Source organism: Centruroides vittatus, unplaced genomic scaffold (assembly GCF_030686945.1).
Source record: "Centruroides vittatus isolate TY-2023 unplaced genomic scaffold, ASM3068694v2 contig_817, whole genome shotgun sequence".
Lineage (NCBI taxonomy): Eukaryota > Metazoa > Arthropoda > Arachnida > Scorpiones > Buthidae > Centruroides > Centruroides vittatus.
In genome coordinates this window covers 1572453-1598907 of record NW_027122532.1, presented here as the reverse complement: position 1 = coordinate 1598907, position 26455 = coordinate 1572453, and the positions used below count along the sequence as shown (strand labels likewise).

The window sequence follows — 26455 nt, the reverse complement described above, 5'->3', positions numbered from 1 at the left end:
CATAGTATTGCATTGTTGGTGAATAAATGTTTCATTTGTATAAAAGTAACATTTATAAACAGCAAAGTAGTAATAGTACCCTGTTCTAATAGTACCAGCTGTAGAATATAGCTATAGTATTCTGTAGCAGCTGTTTCCCTAGCAAAATATCCTCTGTCAACTTTACAAGGCAATGCACCCCAAGCTGAAGTTGTTTCAACTATTTTAACTACAATTTTGTAAAACCGTTCTATTCAAATTTCACTCTTAAAGCATCTTAAATTCATTTTCTCAACGTCAAAAACATTATTGTCAAATAATATACATAGAAACTGGATGAGAATAACAAAAAATACACCTTTTTTTTCATTAACATCAAATAAAAAAGGCTTCTTAATGAGTTATTGTTTCTATTATTACTATATGTTGTAATATTTTTCATTAATAGATCATAATAATAAATATATGTAGAATTTATTAATGTTATTACCTAGTTCATTAAAAGAAATTAATTAAGATTACCGTACTATAAAAATAATTCGTTTCGAACAATTTATAAATAATGAATTATTTAACTTTACCGAATGTCAAATACCAAAAAAATTTCAAGTAATGGCCTTCAATCTGAGAAAAACAGCTCAAAATTTAGATAGAGTTAACAGATTTTATATTTTGAATGCTTGTGGATTTTTATAATTCTATGAACATTCAAAGTTAAATTACATTTATTGTGTTATAAATTATGCTTTTACCTTTGTTTCGGAAGAAACTGTTATTTCTATGTCTATTTCAATCACGTCATTTCTTGGCATTGTCCATATATCTCGTTTTGCTCTGATTGGAACCGAATAATTCGTTTTTCCGCAGGTAACTTTAACGGAATTGACTCTGCAAGCGCCGTCTTTAATACAAAGTGCAGATTTATTGAATTCACTTTCAAAATGCTTCATATATGCTTCCTGTATAGATCTTTGTACTCTTAAATCGTGGCAATTACCAGTAAAATAATGAGTTTTAATCATTGTTCTGAGACGTGACGGAACGTACCATTCTGAAAAATGAAACTTTTGATAAGAATAAGAATAAAATACGGTATACGCGAAAAAACAGTTATTACCTCCACAGTCCGGCCACGGAATTGAATAATTTTCCTGGGGATATGTTATCCATTCGTTTGATGCATCGCATATATACCAATCGGCAGGTGGAGAAGAAAATTCAAACAAATCATTGCAATGCACCTCACATATTTGCCCATTAATCCAATAATGACAAGCAATTGCACCATTAACGGGAGGAGGATAATAAGGACATTCATTCTCTATAAAAAAAATGTATGTTAGCATTTACATATTTAGATGTAATAGGATATTAAGAACATATTGTCAATGATGGTCAATGAAAGAAGCTAAAAACTTTTCCATTCTCTACATTTATTAATCTACGTTTTATTATACTCACCAAACCCTACATTTTAAACCAAGACTTGTCCAAAAGTACATTTCCACTTCTGGCCCTCTCCTTGAAGATTAAATTTCCTTCAAGATGTGACACATGCAACTTATCTTTCATACATAGTCCATTACTTTCATCCATATAGGTTATCATTACACTGCCTTTATCTTTGGTATGTAAAGTTGACTATTGGCAAATATCACTTTGTGTTTACTATAAATAAGTTATTCTTGTAACATATGATTATAATTCTTGCATTAATATGGTGATTAAGTTAGCACTGTTTTATTTAATGACATTTGATATTTCCTATTAAATCAGATAATCTGCATATTCATATCACTGCTAAGCTAAACTTAACTGAACATTCAATCCCTGTGCATTGCATTTGTGTTAAATAATCACAATAAACTGTGGCCAAAAACCGAAATGTTTTACTTGATTGCCAGAAAGTGTGATCAGGTGTTATTTCTTTGAATCATCCTGTGTTATTCAGTGAAGTATTTACCTTTCATATTTGGCAGTCTGTTCTGGGATTCCACTTGACGTTTTGGAATGCACTGAAAGGTAATAGTGTATATTTTTTTTCGTTTACTACAACTTTAAATGAAAATGCTCCTTTTTATTTTCAAGAGGGCTGTTGCAATCTCAGAGAGCTGAAGAAGACAGAAACTCACACTATTGTTTAGCACATGCCCAATGTAGTATACATCAATAAAAGGTCTACAATAATTATCCTATTAGTTTTTAAATAATAATCTAGGGAGAGACTTTTGTTACAATCCTAAACAGGACTCTTTCTCTGAATTTATGTAGTGAATCACTTTTTACCCAAATTTTTTTTATCTCAGCTGGATGTTTTTCTCTTCTTGTCGAATATTTCTTGCATTATTTCTTTACGAGGCTTTGTCTCTTAGAAAAGTGTCGCGCCGGCTCCAGAAAAGACGAGCACCGTGGTGTGGAGAGTGGTAAAACGAAAAAGAACGATTTTAAAAAGAAAAAAGGATTCAAAAAAAAAGAAAAGAATGTTTTTGGAATAAAAGAGGAGAACGATTCGAAAAAGAAATAGAGGAAAAGAGAACGGTGGAGAATTTTGTTTTTGTTTCTTTTAACGAGATATTTAAAGTTTAATTTGTTGTTAGTGTATCTAAGACGTGTAAATTTCGGTAAACTGTGCCGTCAATTTATATCCGAGCCCCACAGCTCGTAACAAAAGTAACAATTTTTCGGGAAATTTTTCTTTTCTGGTTTATTGGGCGTGCTCCCACTTAAAATGCTTTATTCACATCGGGTCTGCTTTTTGATGAGGTTCTTTCTTGAATATTTCAAGTAATTTATTATTTACTAACTTCCAAGTTAAACCTTCTGGACAAGTCTCTAGCACTGTTATTAAAGTATCGTAGTTGTCCTCAAACAAGCAAGCAATAATGCTATTGTTAAAAGTATGACGCGAAAGAAAAACACGTACACGTGTTGATCGATTAAAATAAATTTAATTTCGCGTTGGGATAAATAGTACAAGTTCTTTACGGATTCCCGCTGTTCTTCGGTGCTCGTTTCGTAACAGTAAATCCACGAGTACGGCCCAGTTACAAAGCCGCCCGACAATCTTACTTACTAACGTGCGCGAATTTTAACCGAACTTAAACTAAAGGAAGGGATAGAAGGAAAAAAGAGGGAAGTGAGAAGGATTATAGGATAGATGGATACCCAATTCCTTGTCTGTTGTTGGTTGCAGATCCTTGTCTCGATCTATAATGCTCGTATACTCGTACAATGACGGTTTCTTCCAGTGATCGGTTTCTTTCTCGATCCTGTTCCTTTTGGCCCTGTTCTCAGAGCTCACCAAATTCTCACCATGGAGGTTCGCAGCCACACGTCTTTCCTCCTTTGTGTCCGGCCAAAGAATGTCCGGTGGAACGTTCCCTCTCCCTCCAGGCTCGTCGCCGTCTATTGTTTTTCCCTACCTCCTGGTGGGCTACGGGTAGGTCCGAATTCTCGGAAGTTCGAGACAAAGAGACAAAGAAAATTGGAAAGAAGGATAGATTGATAGAAATAAAATATAAATTAAACTAAAACTATACATAAATTAGGGCGTACAGCCACAAAACTATACATAAATTAGGGCGTACAGCCACAAAACTATACATAAATTAGGGCGTACAGCCACAAAACTATACATAAATAAAGGCGTACAGCCACACTATCTTCAGTTTTTCAGTTAGAGTTTTTCCAATGCCAATTGATTAACTAGTAATTGGCCAAGTGTCTCTCCACATAGCCATTTTCTAATAATTATCAAATAAAGTTTATTTGTTAAAGAAAATATGTAATGTTGACTTAATATGCTGTTTCTTTGTGGCTTCTCGAGTACTTTTGGCTGTAGTTCTTTGTCTTCCATCAGAAGTCTTTCCATACTTTGTCAACCAAGACGAGACGAGTCCGATCTAACAGTATTTCTTTCTTTATAATGTTTCGTGATTTATCCTTTATCGACAGTAATTCCACCCTGTATTTCCACACACGATAGTTACTATTGTTCGGCTCGGTGATAGTAATGTAATTTTTCACCATCATTTTTACAATGTTTAATCCACTGAATGTTCTGTTTCCATAAGTTAAAATCAATTTTCTCTTTAAAATTAATTAATTAATTGCCATCATAACTGGGGTCCATAAATATGTTAGACATGTTAAGTTTATTCAAAATTAAACTAGTTAAACTCATAGAACTAGTTACACGAAATAAAGAACAAAAAACTACACAACTTGTTTAAGTCAATGCTAGAAAAAGAGAAAAGAAAAATGGAGATTCTCTAAGGAATTGTTACCAGTGCCACCAATATTTTAAAATATAATCAAATAACATTTATTACAAAATCATTATGGCATATTATGATTATAATTAATTGTACAATAAACATTATAGATTCAAATATGAATCCTCCAGAGTAGCAAAATGACACCTTTAACGCTCATCTACCTGGTTATCGATTAAAATTATGATATAATTTTTTAAGCATTAACACTAAACTATTTATTTCGTGCTTTAGTTTAATATTAAAAACTAAGAAAATACGTACTGCTAACGATAACATCAAACGAACATTTCACAAAATTTCCACTTAAATCTTCTGCTATGTAAGTTACAGTATGTCTTCCAGGTGTGAACTTGTGGCCAGGAGCTTCAGTCTATAATAAAATATTAAAAGGTAAGATTAATTATAATACAATTTTTAAACTCAAATAAATTCCCGAAACAAAAAATCTTTATACTTTCTTAACGTCGAGAGGTCGGTTCGAATTGTCCGAGAAAACCGGTTCTTGCCAACTAACCGAAACTTCAAAATCACTAGTATTTACTTCTATTTTTCTTGGACAATATATAACTTTAGGTGATTCGACGTCTAGAAATAATAAAAGACCGCAAAAATATTATTTTTTGGCATTTTGTTAACTCTTAATCCAATGTAAATCTTACCATCTCTATAATAAAATGATAAGTATATAAAAAAATATTGCAAATTTACAATTTTATAATGATATTTTTATCGAGTAAACTACTTTAAACATTTATTTTTTTAATTTGAACAGGAATGAACATACTATTGTTAAGCTATCCTAACCAAGATGTTGAGACCAGTAACCTTGTGAGATATATGAAAGAGTTTTCATTAGCCCACTAAGGCAAACATCCAACAAGCTAAACATGCAGTAATGTTAGAAAATTCATTTATTTATGCATGATATAACTTTATACAGGTTCAATCAAGGATGCAACTCTAGGACAGTTGTTCTGGCAGTAACCCTAGACCTGATTGTCGGCGGAGCAATTACAAAAGTAATAAATGTTCACGACGCTGAATTACGGTAACACTAATCTGTACAATTGACAAGATTTATTGTTATAAAGATAAAATTCTTATATTTAACCCTTAATAATAAACTTACACTAATTATGGAAAGATGAAGATAGGAGTGAGTAGTAGTAAAGATGACATAGAACAGAACAAAGGTACCCAGGTCCTGCAAATGTTCAGTCCTCATTGTCACGAGGGGCCATATGGAACTTCTTGCATAAGATTAGCACTTTCTTCATTTTTTCCTTGGTTCCCGATGGTTTGATCACCAATCCATCAGTCACTTATTCAAAACTCGTACCTGGTCGAGTCGATAGCAAATCCAATACGCTAACTTCGATGCACGAATTTCAGATTCCCTCTCAAAGTTACGACTTCGCCGTATACACGGGTACTGGATAATTTCACACGTCTGTCCTTGCTTCGTCCTCTCTCTTCGAGAACCGGCTCAAAAGTGACCTTCACCTTATATGCCCTCGGTAACCTCTCCCTCATTATATTGGTTATTCAAAGAAGTGGCCCTCGCCCCCAAGAAGGATGAATTAAGAAGATTAGAAAGTTCTAGAAGGTAAAAAGAACAAACAATAGGGAAAAACGTAAGAAGAACAAAAAGACAAAAATAGATATATGCCATACAGCCACAGTTTAATCATATGATATACAGGGTGTCCAAAAAAAAGTGATAAATTACAGAAACTTGTATTTATTTTAGGAAAATAGATACATCTGTATGATTTGTCCTAATTAGTGAGCAAACTCAAAACAATTTCTCCTCTTTAAATCTTGATGTGCACACCATGCACTACATTCACAAAATTGAATATTTAATTTTCTTTCCAGATATTTACATAACATGTAAATTCTGGCTGATCTAATTATGTGATCTAATTGTGGCAGAACACCTTATATATTTTTTCCTTATGTATGTTTTCTTATTATCTACAGATGTATTTTCAGTCTTAGAATAGCTTGTCTGTTCCTGTTTCTTTGTATAACTACAACTCTGGGGTTGTCAACCCTTTTTCCTGTCCAAGACTGGCTGGATGAGTTTTGAAGTAGTCTCGGGGAAGCAGAGATAAAAGGAGGACACTTTTGGTTAGGTGTTTGAGGAGAGAGGACCTTCGACGTGACTTTCCTCTCTTAAGAACAGTAGAATTCCTTGAGCCAGCAAAGGTCATCATAGAAAAGCATGTGGCATTACAGTCTTTGGAGGATGTGGAGGATGAAGACAAATGATGAGAACTAAATAAGTGAAATTGGCAAGGAGATTCTACCTTTCTGCTGGGTATTAGAGATCTGGAGTGTCTTTTCTGATGCTAATATTTCTCTGACTAGAGGATGTTTCTGCCCCTTGTTGCTCAGAATTGTTCTCATGGTATTGTATAAGTTGTCATCTCTTGGTACTGGTTAATTTTTTACTAGCTGTAAGTTTGGTACAGTAGAGTCCCAAAAACTTAGCCTAATGTGGACCAAAGAGTGGCAGAGTTTGTGAAAATGCCAGGTTATCGGGAATGGGGTTAAAAAAGAATAAGTACGAGTGTTTCCTCAGAAAATACCGTACTGTACTTGTATGTATTGTTTGCTCGAGAATACAACAGAGAACAAACTGCCCAAATACCCTTAAACAAAGGAAAAGTACGTACTTTACGAAGGCATAGAGCCTTTACTACATGAAAATGAAAATGAAAGTTAATGAATACACAGTGTACAGTAATTTATCTGATAAGACAGATCTCAGAAAAATACTTTATGAGGCATAAAGCCGTCTATGGTGAAAATTAATCAGCCGACTTTGCAAAAACTGGCTACTTTTTTTTAAAGAAATGCGTAATGTCCCGTTGTCTTCCGCACTGCACTCTGTGTTTTGCCGCTTCGTCACAAAGACGACAAAGGAACAATAAGTCCATTACCGACGCACCTCGTCGTTCAAAATACCGAAGGGTGGTTTCGACAGCCTTTAGTTCCTCACTATGGATATTTTAGGAGCTCGTACGGCGGAGTCCTCGACGTCAACATCTTCATCATTTTCCGGCATTTTTTCATTAACCGTGACAGCGGCAACGATTTCTACGTCGGACATAATGCGCCAGACACGTGGCGGAGGAGTGGGAACGTGGCCGAGTTATCCGGACCGCCGGGTTTTCGAGTGCCAAGTTTTTGGGACTCTACCGTAGTAACATTTAATTTTAGTTTAGTATTAATACGTAGGGTAAGCTAAATTATATTAATAAAACGACTGCGTATGTCTGATTTGAGTTCGTTAGATGCAGTTATTAATTTTAGTCCCAGACGAGCGGTTGTCGAGGTGCATTATTGTTCAGTCGAAATCCCTGCCGGCCGACGTCCCGGGTCTTGCGGAATATTTTTGTACGTGTTTTGTTGTTTTTAATAAACTTCTTGTATTTTGTTTACAAGGATGTATTAATTCTTTGTCCACGACCCATTATAAACTAACTTAACATCTCACATAATGTTTCAATATCTGTGACAGATGTTTGATAAATCAGATTCTTTACATGAAAACATACAAAAAAATTTCCAAATGGGTTAGGTCAGAAAAGCAGGATGGAAACTGAATTGATCTATTTTTCCCCATCCGTCTGTCAGGAAAAACTTCATTCAAAAGTTCTATCTGCAGCAACAGTAGCGCACTCTGTTTTTGTCAATCAGAAAAAACTTTAAGTTTTGCTGACGGTTACTGAAAATCATGTGAAAATCTGTTTCCTTAAATAGATTCCTTAAATAGAAATAGTTTTGTAGTCCATTAGTTCTTTTTTCAAACACCTTGTATAATCATCACTTGCAGTTCGTGTGTGGCCCTGGGCTGGGCTGAAAAAACATCTTTTTTTAACCATATATCCTAACAAAAATGAATCTTGATCTTCTCAATTAATTAAAATTAAGGGAAGTAAATTATAAAGGAAAATGGGGAAAATAAAATTATTTTAATATTAAAACTACATGGTAAAAAAGGAGAAAAATTAGTAAATTAAATTTTTTATAAGACAAGATGAACAAAAAAGGAAATGTTAGTTAGGGTACAAGCTTCGTTTGACACCTAACAAAAGACGGTGTCGAATTGTATTCATAAACAATCGACTTTTTTGGAAACCAATCCGGTCCAATTTCATCCGGAAACAGAGAAAGACCAATTGGGGACCAAGAAAGGGGATTACTAACCAATAAAGTAACGATTTGCAAGACCACAAGTCCGGGCTACAAGGACACTCCATTGTTTGTCGGGGGTCCCACGAGGCTACTTCCCTCACCGGGGTGTTTCCCGCAAGGGTTCCGTCTTCGTTAATCGTCGACTTAGCCTCCGAAGGTCATAGACCTTCCGGCAAGAGAAACTTCCGAAATTCCGATCCGTATTCGCCGAACATCATTTTCCGTTCGAGAACCGGCCTTAGAATGCAACATTCGGTTAGCAATAAGAAACCACCCTCGTCACCAGACTTTCCTCTCGTTCTTTCGAAGACCATTGCTAAAAACTACAGGGACTTCAACCCTTCGCGGCAACGGTACTTTTATCGTAAGTTAATTGTCTAGTAAACGAGTACGAGTTTTGTCGTTTGTAAACAAGGCATCGATCTCCGACTCGACCGCTCCCACACGTCGTCGACCGTTACCGCTCGGTAGTCCAGACGGCAATAGAGACGATAACCGTACAGTACATCTCCGATAATCTTCATTTTTTTCAAATTCCCCCAGCTCCCTCACATTCATAAAGCAAACTCTCTTAATTCCCGAGAAAGAAAGAGAACCAGGATAGATCTCGCTAAAATGAAATGGATTGCATCTCTTCTACACGTCTGTCTATCATCTGGTTTCTAATCCCGAATAACTAATTTCAAATCCAGTTCTATTATAGGACTTTCTCTCCAAAAAGTAATTATTTGAAACTAGCAATTCTATGTTAACATCAAATTTATTGAATTATTAATTTCTATAATTAGTATGAAAATTGCTTGGTAACGATCTGGTAGGTTCGAGTTTTAGTTGGTCATATAACTTCATCTGGAATTTTTATATTTACATTCTTCCTCTTTAAATGCTTGCGACTTACCGTTCACTTTAACTGTCGTTTCGCACGAACTTTTCAACAAAGTTTGATCTATAGCCGTAAATTTGATTTTATATTCTCCAATAAAAAATTTAAACGAATCCTTTATAAAAGGAGTCACTTTTACTTTCGGTTCGATTCCGCTGTTATCCGATACTCTAGGCTTCGATAAACTAAGAATGCTGTAGTTTTTTCCGGGATCTGCGGGAATTGATATGTCCGGAGGACAACTAATCGAAGGAGGTTCGATATCTATAATTAATAACAATAAGAATATAAATTTATGAAATTTATAATACCAAAATTATATGAGGATAATGTATTATTATTGTCATATAAAGTATAATATATTAAATCATTGTGTTCGGTTAAATTTTAAAAACAATTATTATTACATCAATATTAATAAATCAAATCTATTTATTGATAATTTAATATGTTTTTAAATCTAATAAAGTTAGGTGTAAATTAAAATGTTTAATACTAATACATGAACTATTATGTAGAAAATAATTAACTAACGAGCATAATTAACAACTAATTTATTTGACTGTAAATGTAATTTTTGTAAATTAAAATTCAATAATAGAAAATATAACAAAAGTCTGCTTTGTTGGAGCTCACTCTATTAGTTTTCTAAACGCTTTTAGGCACCCAAACTCATTGTTGGGAGACACGTCGAACGAATCGGCTTGGTAGGTAGAAACTTGTACATAAATTTGTTTACTTAACATCTGGATATTGTGCAATCTGATACCGTTGACACACATCCCTAACTATCCTACCCACTATTAAGGAAAGTAGGGTGTAGGATAGTTACGGACGAGTTTTCGATGCTCTTAGATTGTACAGTACAATTCGCAGCTGCTATCCGAACGACTTCGGGTGGTTTAGCTATCGAGTTGATCCACTTGTGCATCTCCTAATGATGGGCTCGGTTGCCCAAAAGTACTTGGAAAACTGATATTTTAAAGCGAGCACCAACAAAGAAGATTTTTATTGTTTAAAAAAGTCGATACATCTTGAAAAAAATGTTCTATTGCTATGAAAATTGGCACGTGCAAAGAGCCTTTGCAAGAGAGTGTATTTTTGAAGAATTTGGAATTGTTTTTCATTATTTTGAATAATGTAAATTAAAATTAAAAATTTGCGTGTTAATAAACTGTAAATATCAATTATTTTATCACTCGCAGACACCTTTCGTACTGGTTCCAGCAGGATTATTTGGAAAAATAAACATTTTTGATTCATTTCGGAGACCTTCGTCATAAATTTTTAAACAAGGAACTTTTTTTAAATTTGCTCGATTAATCGCATTCAATTTACGGAACACGCGTAATAACCCGACGACGGTCGTCGAAAGTGATCGAAAACATTTGCTTTTTCCAACAAATGCACCTGCTGCAATCGGTACGGAAAGTGTCCGCGAGTGATTATATTATTTTCCACTTTTTGTAGTGTTTCGTAATCATTGTTATATTAATTTCAAATTATTTATAAGAAAACAAAGTTCAATAATGAAAGATTTTACATTTATAATTCAAATATTATATTGCATTTCCTCAATTCTAAATTGCACTTTCCTACTCATTTTTGCTTGTCAAAAATATAGATGCATTTTAGGGATGCAACAGATAACGTCTTACATTTACAAACCAAAATAATATTCGGCTGTCGTCGCAAGTAAACTTTGTAACGAAAACATTTATTATTGGTGCATAATGAACCGATAATAAATGTTTTCGGCTATACTTCTAACAACCGCAGTTCGTACGAGTTTTTCTGGTAAGAAGTATTTAATTTCAACTCGTTTTCAATATTTTAAATGCATATTGCAACATCACATTTGTGTGCATCGTAATGTGCATTAAAAGAAAGAAATACAGTATATCATTTTAATCATCTACAATAGAGAGTCGTAAATCGGCACCCCGTAATCGGAATCGCCGGTAATCGGCACGATTTTCAGTCGGACTGTGTCGTGCTGGATCGAACGTTTTTGATACTAAATTTACTTCTAAAGTATAATTTTCATGTTTTTATATTCTTCAATATATTTGTTTTGTTTGTACAAAATGCAGAAATAATTTTTAACGATACGATAGCCTCGATTATTTTTATAAAAATTTTCGTTAGGCTTAAAATCGAGGAAAATTCAACACGAAGCGACACGCAACGGAGAAAAATTCAACACGAAGCGACACGCAACGGAGAAAAGTTTGAACGTCGGACAGGTTAATATATTTTTTCGTACATAGACCGTAATCGGAACAAATCCCTAATCTGAACAACCCCAGTCCCCAATTGATTCCGATTTTCGGTTCTCTACTGTATTTATTTACCTTTGCACCAAGGCTGTTGAATTTCTCCATTAAATCCTTTCCACATTCCATTCTGTTTATTTCCACTGTCAATATCACAAAGCATATGATGAGGGCCTTTCATTTCAAATCCCTTAGGACATTGAAACGAGCAAAGTTTATTGTATTCGTAATGTTTTCCAAAATCACAATTTCTTATAATTATATGATTTTTAGGATGTAAAGCTGGACAAGTTATTGCTAAAACAAATATAGATATGTATATATTTAGTCACTTAATTAATTATTTCAATACGCATAAACAAGTTAACATCAAAACAAAATAAAATGCAGTAAAATAGTAAAAAATATCAGTAAATATGAGAATTCTCAAGTATATTATTAGTTTTCGTGAAAAAAATAACATAACGAGAGATTCTCATTCGATCAGTAATATCAAACATTTATCTAATTTAACTGTTAAATTGGAACAAAAACATTTACAGAAATGATCACAGCCGATACAGAAAAGATCTAATTGTTAATGTTTTATACGGGGTGTCTCAAAAACGTACCGGCAAACTTTTAGGGGAAGTAGATAACATCTAAAGGAACGAGAATTGCGTAGGAACCCATAACCGGAAACGTCACCGTAAGTCAATAGGTTCGACCGTGCACTAGAGGGAAAATTTACCGTCCTGCACGACGGCCGCAAACTATCCGATCTTTCTGGAACAGCCTTACTCGAAGATGTTCCAGCAAATGTGAGACACGACATACGGTTCCAACACGACGGGGCACCTCCCCATTATGGAATGGATGTTCGTGCGCATTCGAACGGGTGCCTATGCACCACTCTGTTATCTCGGTCTCGTGTTCCTTGCTTGGGAGCATCCCGAGACTTCCCTCTACTTTTTTCTTTTTTGTTTTTGCTTCCTCCTTTTTCCTTTTTCCCTTTTTAGCCTAAATCTCTAAGAAGGCTCTTATTTCACTATTTTAATATGTGAATATATACAGTATGCGCACAAAATGTTGCTAGCGTGTTGGGCCGAAAGTACAGTACTCGAATTTCCTTCCAATTGATAAAATGCGTTACAAAAACAAATGTTCTATACTCGAAATTACATTATAACTGTAAAATCTGTTGTAATACGGATGGTCAATCCTTAGTGTAAGTTCAAGGTTTATAAAAGTTAGTAATTTATTGATTTCTAAAACATTTCAAGTATTATTTTTTATTTATGCTCCATATTAACTTATATGTTAACGAGCAATTATTTATTGTGACATCGTAACAATGCCGGGCTTAATTTTTAATCGTATTTCATTTAAAATGTACGCTCTCCATCTCAAATTAGTAGGGGCTCGTCCCCGTACATCATACTTTTCCTTTAACAATAGAGTCGTTCCGGGCATCTATTAACCGCTTACGGGGGAAAAGTTTCGAACCGAAATAACACGACTTCCGGTTTGCGTAAGAAGTTCGTATATAGTTAATCCGCATCCGGTCTCGTCTTTCGTCTATCTAACTCCATTCTCGAGATTAAGGAAAGACAGAAGGACGGACAAGTGGAAAGTTATCGCAATCGTAGTTACAATTCATCATCTACTTTATTTGTGCGCGCACACAAAGTTTCTAAAATATTGTTTCCGTTCCTTTCTTCACGGTCGAATGCTATAAAATTAATGCTAATAATAATTTGTTATTAAATTTTAAAGTTAATAAGTCGATATTAGTTTAATTTTATCGTTACCGTTACATTCGACACCTTCGGGCAACCATTCTTTAGTGGAACGGCACGTCTTTTTCTTTTCTCCCAATAATATATAACCGGGATCGCAGGAAAATTCACAAGTAGTTCCGACAAGAAAATCTGTAGAGCTACATATTTTATCTCCATATTTTGGTGGCATTGGTTCCACACATTTAATTTCTGTTAATAATTGCAATAAACATCATTATATAAATATTATTTGGAATGTTTAACGAAATGTAAGTTTAAAAATATCTAATTTTAAAATAATTTCTTTTAATTTTTGTCGAATTACTATATAAATTGTCAACATTGTAATTATATCCGTCCGTCATTTATTTCTATCAATACACTAATATATTGATGAAATGATACATAAAGGTCGAGCATCCGAAGGACAGAACTATTTGCAAAAGAATATTACGACAAACAGATTAGACGGATCACGTCTCGTTGTTCCGAGGAACTTTTCTGTCTCCATTAAAGTTCTCTCTCCTTTTTGACTTTTACTATTATGTAAATAAGGGTGATGGTAAGAAGACCCGTACAGGTTAAATAAATTACTATGGTTTCCACCATATATATATATATATATGGTGGAAACCATATATATATATATATATGGTTTCACGGGATAAAGAACAAAGCCAGTGTGTAGCTATAAAGAGTATGCATCCGTAGTAATATATTGTACCGAACAATGATACGAATTATCTATTAAGTCGACTAAGTTTATTAAGAAGTTTTTGATCAAACTCATCATCGTCCGCTCTTTTATAAACCCGTAGCTGGCAATGCATCACTCGTTAAACATTTATACGAGTCGAAAAGCTCGATTAAAAATATTCCTAACAATAAACTTTAATTTATATTGTCATTCGCACAGACTTCATTTAATAAAGTATAAACAACGATAGTTTGATATTTGATTTTTACTTTTCCGACTTATACGTAACAGAGGGAAAGTATGGCAATCGGTCAAAAACGACCCCCTCGAGATTTTTACATTTTTGGACTCGGGACCTCGAAATGTCGAGAAACGCAAAAAACTTCGAAGGTCTCTTCCGTGCGCGCGTCGGGGGCACAATTTTGTTCACCCTCTTCGAAGCTTAATAACTCCCGCGCTTTATGTAAAAAATTTCTGAAATTTTGCGACAAGGTTTGTTTATTAGGGGGATCGATGCTATTAAATTTTGGCGATTAAAGGTCGAGGGGTGGGGGAGATAAAGTGGGTCACGTATCGTATCTCGAGTAGGGTCGGACGTAATGACGATTTTACCGGTTATTAACAATTACAATTTTTTATAAAACTCGTCCCTATCCTTAAAATTAAGCTTTTTGCTATTTTATAATAGTTAAAAATATGAAAGGTTTTTAATAAAATATCATAACGGATGGCAACACCAAATGGTGCCGGGGAAAGTTAAGTATTTTTTCTTACGGACGTGTGGATCTTCGTACACAAAATCTTTTCAGTCGTATACATTAATAATATAATTATATTATTAATTCATAGTATATTTATGAAAATTGAAAATGATTTTAATCTTACTTTGACAAACTGCTTCCGAGCCAGACCATTCTTTCGAATCTCGACACACTCTCTTTTCACTATCTTTACGTTGCAATTCGTAATTTTCATGGCAAGTAAACTTGCACGTACTTTTATAAACATTATCGCATTTACTAATCCGTCCATTTTGAGGCGCTTGCAAAGGTGGGCAGCGTTTAACTGAAAAGAAGGAAGAAAATATATCTATTCGATTGCCTATTCAAACAGCTTTCAAAAATGACTTAATAATGAAAGATATCTCGAATAATGCAGAATAATTGAAAAGTTTAGCAATTACATATTCATTTAATTGTATATTACACTATTAATGATTTATATTATATATAAATTTATAAATATGTATTATAGTACGAATTAGTTTAATCCCAGAAACTTTAACATCTTTTATATAAAACTTTTTTGTAATTATGTTTAATCTAACTTTTTCTTAAAAAGAAAACTTGTATCAAATAAGTAAAACGGGATTTTTTCCTTATTTCTTTTTCTGATTGTGGATTTTGAGGATAACGACAAAATATGTGCAAGATTACTTAATAAAATCGAGCTTTTATTAGAAATATAATCTATGCTATTATATCGACATATTGGAGTGTTTCCGATACATCACAATTGGTTTGTTTCGTTTTAAAAACTGATATTTTGATCTTTTTTTTTCATTACGCACCTTTTAAATCATTTTGCTGCGGTAATATTCAAAAACAGCGACGAATATATTGTGCCGTAAAATGAACTTATAATAGACAGAGCATCCCGTCTGCACAATTTATCACTTATTGTACGGTCGTTACTTTTGCAAGACACCGACTCGGCGGGCGGTGCTGCGTAGAGACGGACAGACAAACAGACACATCGTACGAGCAATTTTGTCGGGTCTGGAATTTATTGCCAGATTTGGCAAATTGCCAACCGGTTTGAAATATTAACAACGATTTTTCTATAATAATATAAATTTATTGAATGCGTGTTCAAATTTTTTCTTAAAAAATACGCGTGGTGTCGACCTAAACAAACTAGACAATTACGACTGGATCTAAAAGGCACCCACATATAGATTTGTAAACTTTTATTTCCTTATATTTGAATTTTAATGGTTAGTGAACAAATCGAACGTTCTCTAAAGAAATTTTCCTTTTTGTAAAGCCCACTAAATAGATTAGCTGTAGGCCTACTTATTCACTGCTTAGGCTTCTTTCTTAGCATATTCTTAATTCATACACATAATGTTAAAAAAGTGAAAAATATATATTTATTTATTTATTTATTTATTTCTGTCAAGCTACATTACCTACAGCCGAATTGCAATTTTATCAGAACGGTAATTTATTTACTTTTATTAAGAAACTTACGTTGGCAAGAAATTCCCTTTAACGGATTTCCCTCGTATCCTTTTTTACAAATGCAGTCTTCTATCGAAGTACTGGCTACGTTTACTGTTGTGGAATTATCCGGACATTTTGTACAGCGGTCCGTAGGTTCCAATTTATCCTTATACGTTCCTTTAGGACACGCTGAAAAAATTATATCGATTAGTAATTTTACAGCAGTTTAAAAAGATCGAGAATATTACACAATTTCTTAATATTCGTATTTAATTGCATCAGTGATCGTCTCAAATTAATTTGTAACTTTTTTACATAGTATACTATACAATCTCAAATTTAAAACTGTTAATCCATCGAAATCTCTAAAAACACTAGAGTTTTCACACCGGGAAAGGAAATTTCAATTGAATTTTACGGACGAGGAGCCTGCTTAAGAAATGTGTCGATCTTTTAAATATATCAAATAAATTTTCACATAATCATCCGTAAGTAAATACCAAACATAAGGCTTTTCTAACGAGAAAACATTAGAAATCGATAAACACATTTAATATATCCTTTTCGGATAAAACATTAATTATACGCAGAATAATTTAAAAATAGGAAAAACAAATGAATGATTCTAACAGAATATAAGTGCATACTATACAATTAATAATTTTAGTGTGTAATAAGTTATCGGTACAATACGTTAGAGAGAACCTCCGATTAACTCAAACCATTAGAAAATAATACGAATTATTAGATTGAATTATATAAATATTTAAAGAATTCATTTCAATAAATCATAATTTATAGGAGTGAATTCTCGAGGAGTTACCGATTGAATCCGAGCTGCTTGGAAGAACTGGAAAGAAATGACAAGAGTTCTATATTATGAAAGAATACAAAACTACGGTGAGACCAGCATCATATATAGCAGCGATTCCCATGCCCTTGGTGGTATATATAGTGGCAACCGGGGCTGGATTTACGTAAGGGCATTTGGGGCCGGTGCCCGGGGCCTCCACAAAACTAAAAAAAATTGTTTAAACATAATTTTTTTTACTATTACCGCCACAGCCTAGTGTGGTTTAATCACGAGGGCCACAGGCAGAGAAAACCAAACCCGGGAAAAAACCTACGAAACATCGGAAAATTTGGGGAAAAAATTTCACGTAGGTATTTTTCAGTTAAATTAAAATAATTAGTTTTACACAATAAAATATATGTTTACAATAACCTTATTTTTAAATGAAATTTACAACTTCCTAGTTGAAATCTAATTGAAAGTACAGTATTTTGTGTAAATTTTCTAAATCATCAAATTTGCCTACTCTTAAAGGGGGCCCCCGCCGTATTTGTGCCCAGGGCCCCGATTGTTAAATCTGGGACTGATGGCAACTCTCAATTATGGGTACACACAAAAAGAAAATTAACTCTTTCCGTCCCGTAGGCACTAACAGAGCCTTTTTTCTAGGTTTATCATAGAAATATCAGGGTAACCGGTGAGGAGGGACAGACTACTAATGAAAAATTCCTGGGGAATTGGCCACCAGAATTGAATCCGAGAATGATAGCGTATAGGCCTACATAATTTTTTGTAAAAGAATTTTAAAAGGTGTTGATGCACTACAGCACTTATTTATAGGTTACCCGAAGCATTTTGAGAATTCGTTTTAAGTCAAATTATTCAAATTGAAAAGTTATATTTAAACGTGTGATATCGTCTTTAACGCTCGACGATAAACGATTCTGTTAGCTGCAATCGGCTTAATTGCTTGGAATCAACGCTTTATGTTCGCTGCCAAATTTGTTATCGGATCACATAAAAATTAAACGGCAATTAAGTGAAACAATAATATCGGCGCATCGCATACCCATCCTAATTATCATTACGATTAATTACTATCTTCACGTCCTATTTAACCTCGATGTTTTTACTCTTTACAAAGAAACAACAAAGGACGAATATTCTATAATTCCTTTGTGTTTATTTTAATAAGTAGTAGACAAAATTCGAATTTAATTGACACATTTATTCCCAATTTTATACGACCGTGTTTAGAAACTGTGACTGTTTAACCGATGTTAATGTCGTTTAGATCGATTGCCATTAATTCTTTTACGCACCGGGGACCGTGGTCACGACCAACTGGTGGTTGGTCCCGACCACGTAGAGTTTATCTGATATTTTTCACCCGACCGACACCCGAATTGGGGCCAGTTTCCCGCACGGTCCTCTCGAGAGTAACCTCTCTTGGCAGACCGCCCGTGTGTCGAGTTGCCTTATCGCGTCACTCCACTCCACTCTATTAATTCTTTCGATCGAAACTAGTGGCACGCTATCCTATAGGAAAAAAAGGGAAATTACCTAAAGCCCTACCAACAAGGGGCCCCAAACCAATCCTTCGAAAGAAAATATTTCCCCAAAAATATCCCCCTGAGAAAAATGTCTGAAGTCAACACCTTACGCGGGGCCCATAAAGTCGTAAAGCCCCACCGATTAAAACTATTAAAATTATCATTAAAATAGTAAAATATAAAAGAAAAACGAATACATACACGGTACATTTTTTAAATCTTGTGTATTAAATTACATAATTATTTTTTTAAATTTGAAAATTGTAATTATTATATAATCATTTATATTAATATAAATTAGAATAATATTTAATTTTTCAATTGGAAATTGGTGTAGACGGTTGCGTGCAACGAATTCGATAGTAGTAACTTAGCCTACGTGTTTACAATTGAGAAGAATTTAAATTTAAACCATACGCATTCTTTTTTATTGCTCGTTCTGTTTCGAAATAGCTCTAGCGAGCAAAAAAAGAAGAAAAAAAAAGGTGTAGGACTGAATTTATTTCCGAGAGACACGGATTTATCTTAGGAAATCGTATGATAGAATCACCCACATCTTATGGGATGCTTCTCTACTCCCACATCCTGTGTTGCTAAACATAAAAGGAACTCATGGATAATAAAATCTTTAAAAAATATATTAATTTTTTAAATTATAAAAAAGGACACGTTTGGGAACTATAAAATGGCAACTTTGTACGAGTTATCGGACCCCTCGAGGCCCGAGAACTCGGCATCAGCGGGGTTTATCGAGAACTTATATGGAACTAGGGAGTAGAGAAGGCCCCTTTTGTCACTTTTTTGAATAAATTAAATAAGTAGAATGTTTTTTATTAACAAAAAAGCAGCCTTAAAGATTTTATTTTGTATTAGTAAAATTTCCCAACACTGAGCCTGTAATAAAGTACGGGGTGATTCAAGGGGACCGAACCCTTGTTATGCAGAATATCTCCATATAAAATGAAAACACGAACACGAACGGAACATTAATTTATAGGGGTAGAAACCAAATTTTTCTGCTTCTCTAAAAGAATCGTCCTGCACGCCCGTAAAGATACGACCCTATAGAGGCACGAGGCCTTTATCGTAAATGCGGTCTTACTACCTCCGTAGGGTTGTATCTTTAATCGTCTTAAGAAAAGACCCGTTAGTTTCTTCCAGTTTTATAATATTAATTACACGATAATGAAGAAAGGAGAGTAGGAAAGTAAGCTTAATTAAATTATATAATCGTAAGCTATATTCACTTGGTAAAAGCTTATTAAAATTATTTATGGAGTTTTAATTAAAAAAAAGTTTAGGTGCTAGATAAAAATAATTATAAATTTCGCAAGTTAGCCAAGTAATGAGTTCCATATGACCTACGTTTCCAAACATCGACCTTCGTGTAGTTATATCCTGTTCTGTCATCGCTTAGTCCGGTATGTCACTTGACTGTAGTTAATTCACCTCTCTTGACCCCCCTAATTGCAGTAAAACTGGCGGCTAGTAGAGTATAACTAATGCAGTATATCGGTATTAAATAAATCCGCGTATCACTTTTCGTTAGGATAATATGGGAAATATGCCTGACATCTGCAGTAACGTGACTGAAATATTTGCCATATTAATGCGCATTGATGCTATATTTCAAATACTACAAGATGTTTGAGTGAATTATGTCACTCTTATGTATTTTATAATCAATTTAACAACTTTGTAACTTTGTACATTTTTGTACAAGTTTATTTTTGGTGTTCGATAAACCCTCGTTTTACGACCACTCGTTTTAGAACCTCCGCTTTTACGATTTACATCAGTTTTCTATTATAAATGTATGCCATATTTAAGAACCAATATTTTGGTGTGACGTACAGGGTGTCCCATAAGTCTGGAATCTTAGGAATTACGTTGATCTGTTTATTCTTTTACACGTGCTCTTTTAACGGGCTACATCCAGATCTTTCGATGTAGCCTCTATATCTCTTTACTCGGCGCCATGCTTTATCTGTAAAAGAATAAACATAGATTAACATAACTCCTATGGTTTCACACTTATGGTACATCCTGTATATTTCAAAGATTCTTCTTGAGGATGAAAGCTCAATTTATAACACCGAGCCTGTAATAAAGTACGGCGTGATTCACGGGGACTGGATTCTTATTATGCAGAATATTTCCATATAAAATGAAAACATGAAACACAAACGGAACGAATGTTTATTTCGTGACGAAGCAGTCGACCAAAGTATGTTTTACGTGTGACTGTGAAATCAAGAGGTATTGAACAGTGTTCGGCCCCGAGTGACCCACCCTGTAGAATTCGAACGTTTCCGAGTACAATTAGGTCGTAAATACAGAAATATAATGTAAAAAAAATTAATTATACCTTTACAATCTCCCAAAAGTCCACTTAATCCGTAAAATCCAGGACCACAAATACATTCATAAAGCCCCAATTTTAAAGCGCAAGAACATTTGGCTACGTAATCACAACAACCGGGGTCTTCGGGCTGACCTCTGTATACACTATTACAGAAATGGTCACAATTTCTTGGCCCTTCTTCCAAAGACCATTCGGTTTCGTGAGGATCTGAAATTATAAGTTTAGATATTAATATAATTAATTACCAGAGTGAAAAATTACGTATTAAAAGCGATAACATAACTGAAACCGATAGTGGGTTATAGCTTCGTGGCACACGGGCAAATTTGAATTAGTGGATCCCCCGGACAGTGTTAACTTCGGAATTGCCCTCTTTGCCCATAGGATAACGCACCACTGACTGGAGCCGATATAGGGGTTCCAATTAGAACGTGCAAACCTACATTCACCCCTGTACCACTGTAGATGTAGCCGCTAGTATTACGAACGAAGAATACACTCAGATATTGTATTATAATTTACAAAAATAAGGGGTCCCAATCCCCTTATCTATAGAAATAAAGGCCCCGTGCCCCTCCCCGGTTACTGCAGGAAACACGCGATTACAATCTGTGACATCAAAGTGCTAAATTGTATTTTTATAATTGTAATTTTTAGTTTAGAAAGAAATTAATACTGAAAATTATATTGTAAATCTTTATTTTTCTTTTTCATAATGTGAAAAAACAAGTTTCTTTCTTACAATGGAAAGGTTAGAAAATTAGAACGTTGATTTTGACAATGTACAATGTGTGTAGGTCTGTGTGTTTTCCTTAAATTCAATTGTGACCTTTGGCTTTTGGTTTAGGAGTAACGAGGTCAATCCCGGGATGATGAATAATAACGTTTGTTTTTAACGAAAGAGTCTGATATCCGAACTTCTCGAAATTCAATGGATGTTTCTCATCTACATCCTGTGAGTTGTTAAATGTGATACATGACAGATGTCCTGGACGATATGACACGTTTATCTTTTCATAGTATTACAAGGATTTCCTTCCAATTTTCTAAACGATACTCGAACATTTCGGAAAATCTTTTCATCTTTTACGGAACCTCCAATATAATTAATTTTAAAAAATGTTTCATTACATTTTATAGGCCTAATTAAACTAATATAACGTTAAACATTACCCACAAACTAATTAAAATTGAATATTTATAGCCTATAAAAGTGTAGACACGTATTACAGATCGTAACTAGTTTATTAATTCGAATGTCCTTATTCGGGTGAGAGGAGTGTTCACCTCTCAACTTCCTAACACTATTGACCTTTCGGGCCTCGCCACGACCCAGGGATTTTCTCCCGGACCTATCTTTAAGACTAATTTTTATTTTAGTTTGTTCAAAAAAAAAAAAACGGGGCTCAAGCTTTTGACAACAGAACCTTTCGGGCCTCGCGCAATCTACAATTAATCGTTAACAACGCGACAAGGAGCCCTCTGAGGTGGAACTAAGGGAAACTGGGCCCTATTTAGGTGTTACAGACGGCCCAGAAAACTGTCCGTTGACGAGGCGCGAACCCGCGCCCAACTGGTGTTAGTGGTTTTATCCACTACTGGTTGGCTATCTACACTTAATTTTAATTGAGAATCGTTTAAATTACGAAATTATAACGTAAAAAAAGGGTTTTAAAAATAGAAATATAAAATTACCTCCTCGTATTACTTCGGCTAAGAGTCGGAAATTTTGAAAGTCGTAACAATGGAAAAAATGCTGTTCACTGGTGCAGAGGGATTTCAATTCATTACCAAGAAACCTACCAATACCAACAGCAAATACCTCTGTACCACTTTCTGTAAGTTTTTTTGCCGATGGTAAAGGATGGTTACCGTAAGTAGAAAATCCATCCGAAAGAAGGATCGTTACCTGCGATAATTTAAAATAGTTTAATTAATTAATAAATTTTTCAGTTTAGGGGAGGTTGAAAACTCACTTTTCTGACTCCGGGACGTGAATTCTTCAGAACTTCATAAGCCTCGTCCAATGCTCCAGCAATATTCGTAGCAGCGCTGTCTTCGTATTTAATTTTTTGAAGTTCTTCCGCGAATAAACATCGGTTTTTAGGCTCTTTTATGTAATCTATATACCTTACTGAAAATTAAAATAATATATTTTTTTGATTAATTGAATGATAATTAATCATAAACTTAGTTTAAAATCTGTAAATATACGTTAGCTCCTGGTTTTATGAAGTACGGAAACATACGAGAGATCTACCAAGAGGGGTGCCTCCTGGAAAAACTTTCTGTGAGAAACTGGGCTCTATCTATATGTTAGATACGTGAAGAAACCCGGAAAATTCCACGTCGCCGAATCGTGGTGAGATGCGAACCCGCCATCGACTGTTTTCTGGGCACTCTTGTTTTGTATTCGCTCACTTTAACACTTATAACGCATAGGCTAATAAGCTCTCCTCCACTAAATTATGATACGTGTAAAAATGTTAGGCCTTGTGCTAGGCTTTCATACGTTTACACGTAACGCGAGTCTATAGCTTAGGGCCTTTTATTTTTACGCTTCTTTCACAACTTTAGGCCTCATCACTGCCTAAACTGCAGCTTATTTAGCTTGTATGCAAATCCGTCCATAGACGTATTCTCAATTTGGGGAATAGAACGGTTCGCTTTACGACGGTTATTCGGGAACCAAGGTCATAAAAAAAACAGTAAATTAACTTAATATTCGGTTAGCTGGGTCTGAGAGAAGCGAGATAAGATCCGGATCAGACTTTATCTACCTCCGAAAGGCCCGAAAACTAAATTTTAAGATCCCTCTATTTCTGAGGATCGAGTTAAATGCCCTTCGGGCATCGGCTTTTAAGTTATTTGCAGAGTCGGATTTGCACATCAGTTAAGCAGCCGCAGCTTCTCATCATCGGTCTCTAGCATAGGGCCTCACATTGTTTACAGAGGTAAGGAAGGTAGAGGAAAAGGGCCTGCTAAATGTTATAGCTTAAGGCCACAAAGAGTCTAAGTCCAGCCCTGGTTATCCGGGAATTAGAATTATTAGAAAATACTTAAAAAAATGAAATAAAAATAAATTTTGTTAAATTTTTTTAAAGCTTTCTCGAGTGAAGTTTCTAAATTTTAAGTATATAAATTAGAAAATTTCATTTATAATTTAAAACTTTAGTTTTTGAGAACTTCGCAATGATCTAATGAAATATGATCCTTTCATTAATAAAGGAAATTTAACTAAGTATCTAGTTATTAACACTCTTAACAGCTTCTACAAATCGTTGTGACATGTTCTTAATCTAAACAGCTGCTTAACACAGCGATAAAAATTATACGTATGTAATAAATTATATATATAGCAATGCTTATAAAGTAAAATGCCTCGAAAAGCAGAAGGGGTTGACCAGAGCTGGATTTAAACACGTGGCCCTAAAAAAGATTCCCATCAAATAATACTGGATAGTGCGTATCAATTATTTTTTAAGGATGGGGGAGGCCTTAAGCTGTAGCTTATTTGTAAATCCATCCTTGGGTAGTTAAAAAATAAAGTTTTGTCATGCCCTATAGTCTGATAAAGCCTAGGATAGATATGTATTGTACATATAAGATAAATTTGAATTATAATGTGTTAAAATTTAAAATTTTATGTAGGGTTGTTTCTAATTGTCCAGAAGGCTGGTCCAAACTTAAATCCTCGTGTTTTAGTGGAGGATTGTTGTTTAAGGGATTTAAATCCCTTAAACAACAATGTGGGTGGCAGAGAACATTACGAATGCTCGGTGCTCAGCCAAGACTTAAAATCACTTAAGTCAGGTTATAAATTCGACTATTCTGTTCCATTTTATCTATATTACACATATGAAACACTGAGGAATTTAGAGATGTAGTAGCGTTAAAGCCGACAAATATTCCAAGAAAGATAATTGATACGACCTTTACATTTATTAAAACATCTTTTCTCTATTACTGAAAGTGAAAGTTTTATTTTAATAACCAAAAACACGGTAAGGAAATCAAAATATTTCGAGGCCATTGAAACTTAATACTTAACCACACCAAATGTTTCGGATTGTAAAACTACTTAAAATCACATTATCTACAGACAAACTCTTGATTTTTCCATATTTTACACATAAAATACGAAAGAAAAAAACAGTAGAACCTTTGAACAACGGACACTGACGAGAACATAAAAAAATGGCCTCGGTCCGGATGCTACAGTTATTTGGAGGTTATTTTGCATGTATTTAAAAAGGTTCTTGAAAAATGGCCTCCGTTTAGAGGTGGCCGTTATTGGAGGTTCCACTGTATCTTACAAGTTGTTATTTATAAATCTATAGAACTATTTAGGAGGGTCTTCAGTAATGGGACCAGTGAAGTCCTTCGTCTTCATATGTAGCTTTTTTTTAGTCCTTTTTCTCTATGTTGGCATTAAAAGAGCCTTTTTAATTGAGTCAGGGCCTTTCAGAAGTTGGTTTTCGGGCCTCGGATCGAGACCTCGCGCCCAGCAGGGCCTACGGGAAATATTTAAATTTATTTTGATCCTTTCTCCTTTTATCATTACAAATTATGTTTAATTAATAAAATTAAACGATTTTTCCATAAAATATTCTTTTTTTCGAGTATTTTGGGGCTCCACTAATAAAAGTCGGCAAAACACCGCTCCTGATCATTGATAGAATGGATAAAACCATTCTACTACCGATCGGGAGTCCGTACACGATTAACAGGCTGATTACGTGGAGTTTTTCTGGTTTTATTCACGTTTCTAAGGCCAGTTTCTTATAGAAATCCTCCCGGTGGCCCTCCTTGGCAGATCTCCCAATATCAAACCCAACCCAACCTATTTAATCGTACCCATTACGGGTTCGCCCAGGCCCACAATGCGTATGGTAGGGTGGTTAGGGATGGGGCCCGACATATGCGGAACAGACCACCATGAAAATTCCTTGGGTTCGATCCCGGGAACTCTAAATATATAGGCTGATTCCTTAACGTACGGCCATCAGCCAAAACATCCTAGAATAATATGTATTAATTTTAATGTAATAAAACGATTAATGTAAAATACAGGAATCCAGCTTCGCATTTTAAGTATTAATAGAAATAAATTAAATTTTATAAAATTATTATTAATTAATAGACTCGAGAGGTAAAGTGGGGACCCGTGCCAATTTCAAATCCGAGCCTCATCTCTTCCCGAAAGGGGTATAAATTTATATAAATAAAAATTAATAAATCGAAGCAAAGCATCGTTAATAAAAACACTTATTTTTTAATATAAAAGATCCTTCCGTATGCCAGGCCAGTGCCGAGTGATCTTTCTAGAGCACCCCTTTGCAAGGACTCGAATAGATTTAAATAGGCTACACTAAATTAGGTTTTTATTTAATAAATGATTAATTTTTAATGGGTTAGAATTTAAAATAATTTTAAAAACT

General features: G+C 34.4%; 1 protein-coding gene across 1 annotated transcript in view; it reads right to left on the bottom strand.

Moving 5' to 3' along the window:
- The window catches only part of LOC136982250 (sushi, von Willebrand factor type A, EGF and pentraxin domain-containing protein 1-like), a 43575-nt gene that overhangs the window by 16804 nt on the left and 316 nt on the right, over positions 1-26455 (bottom strand). The window contains exons 2-13 of the mRNA XM_067278712.1: positions 22991-23148; positions 22710-22923; positions 21018-21221; positions 16331-16492; positions 14964-15143; positions 13412-13591; positions 11700-11918; positions 9361-9609; positions 4711-4841; positions 4518-4626; positions 1097-1300; positions 732-1030 (exon numbers count right to left, since the gene is read on the bottom strand). Coding sequence (XP_067134813.1) covers positions 732-1030; positions 1097-1300; positions 4518-4626; positions 4711-4841; positions 9361-9609; positions 11700-11918; positions 13412-13591; positions 14964-15143; positions 16331-16492; positions 21018-21221; positions 22710-22923; positions 22991-23148 — 2309 coding nt within the window. The remainder of the gene's footprint in view (positions 1-731; positions 1031-1096; positions 1301-4517; positions 4627-4710; positions 4842-9360; positions 9610-11699; positions 11919-13411; positions 13592-14963; positions 15144-16330; positions 16493-21017; positions 21222-22709; positions 22924-22990; positions 23149-26455) is intronic.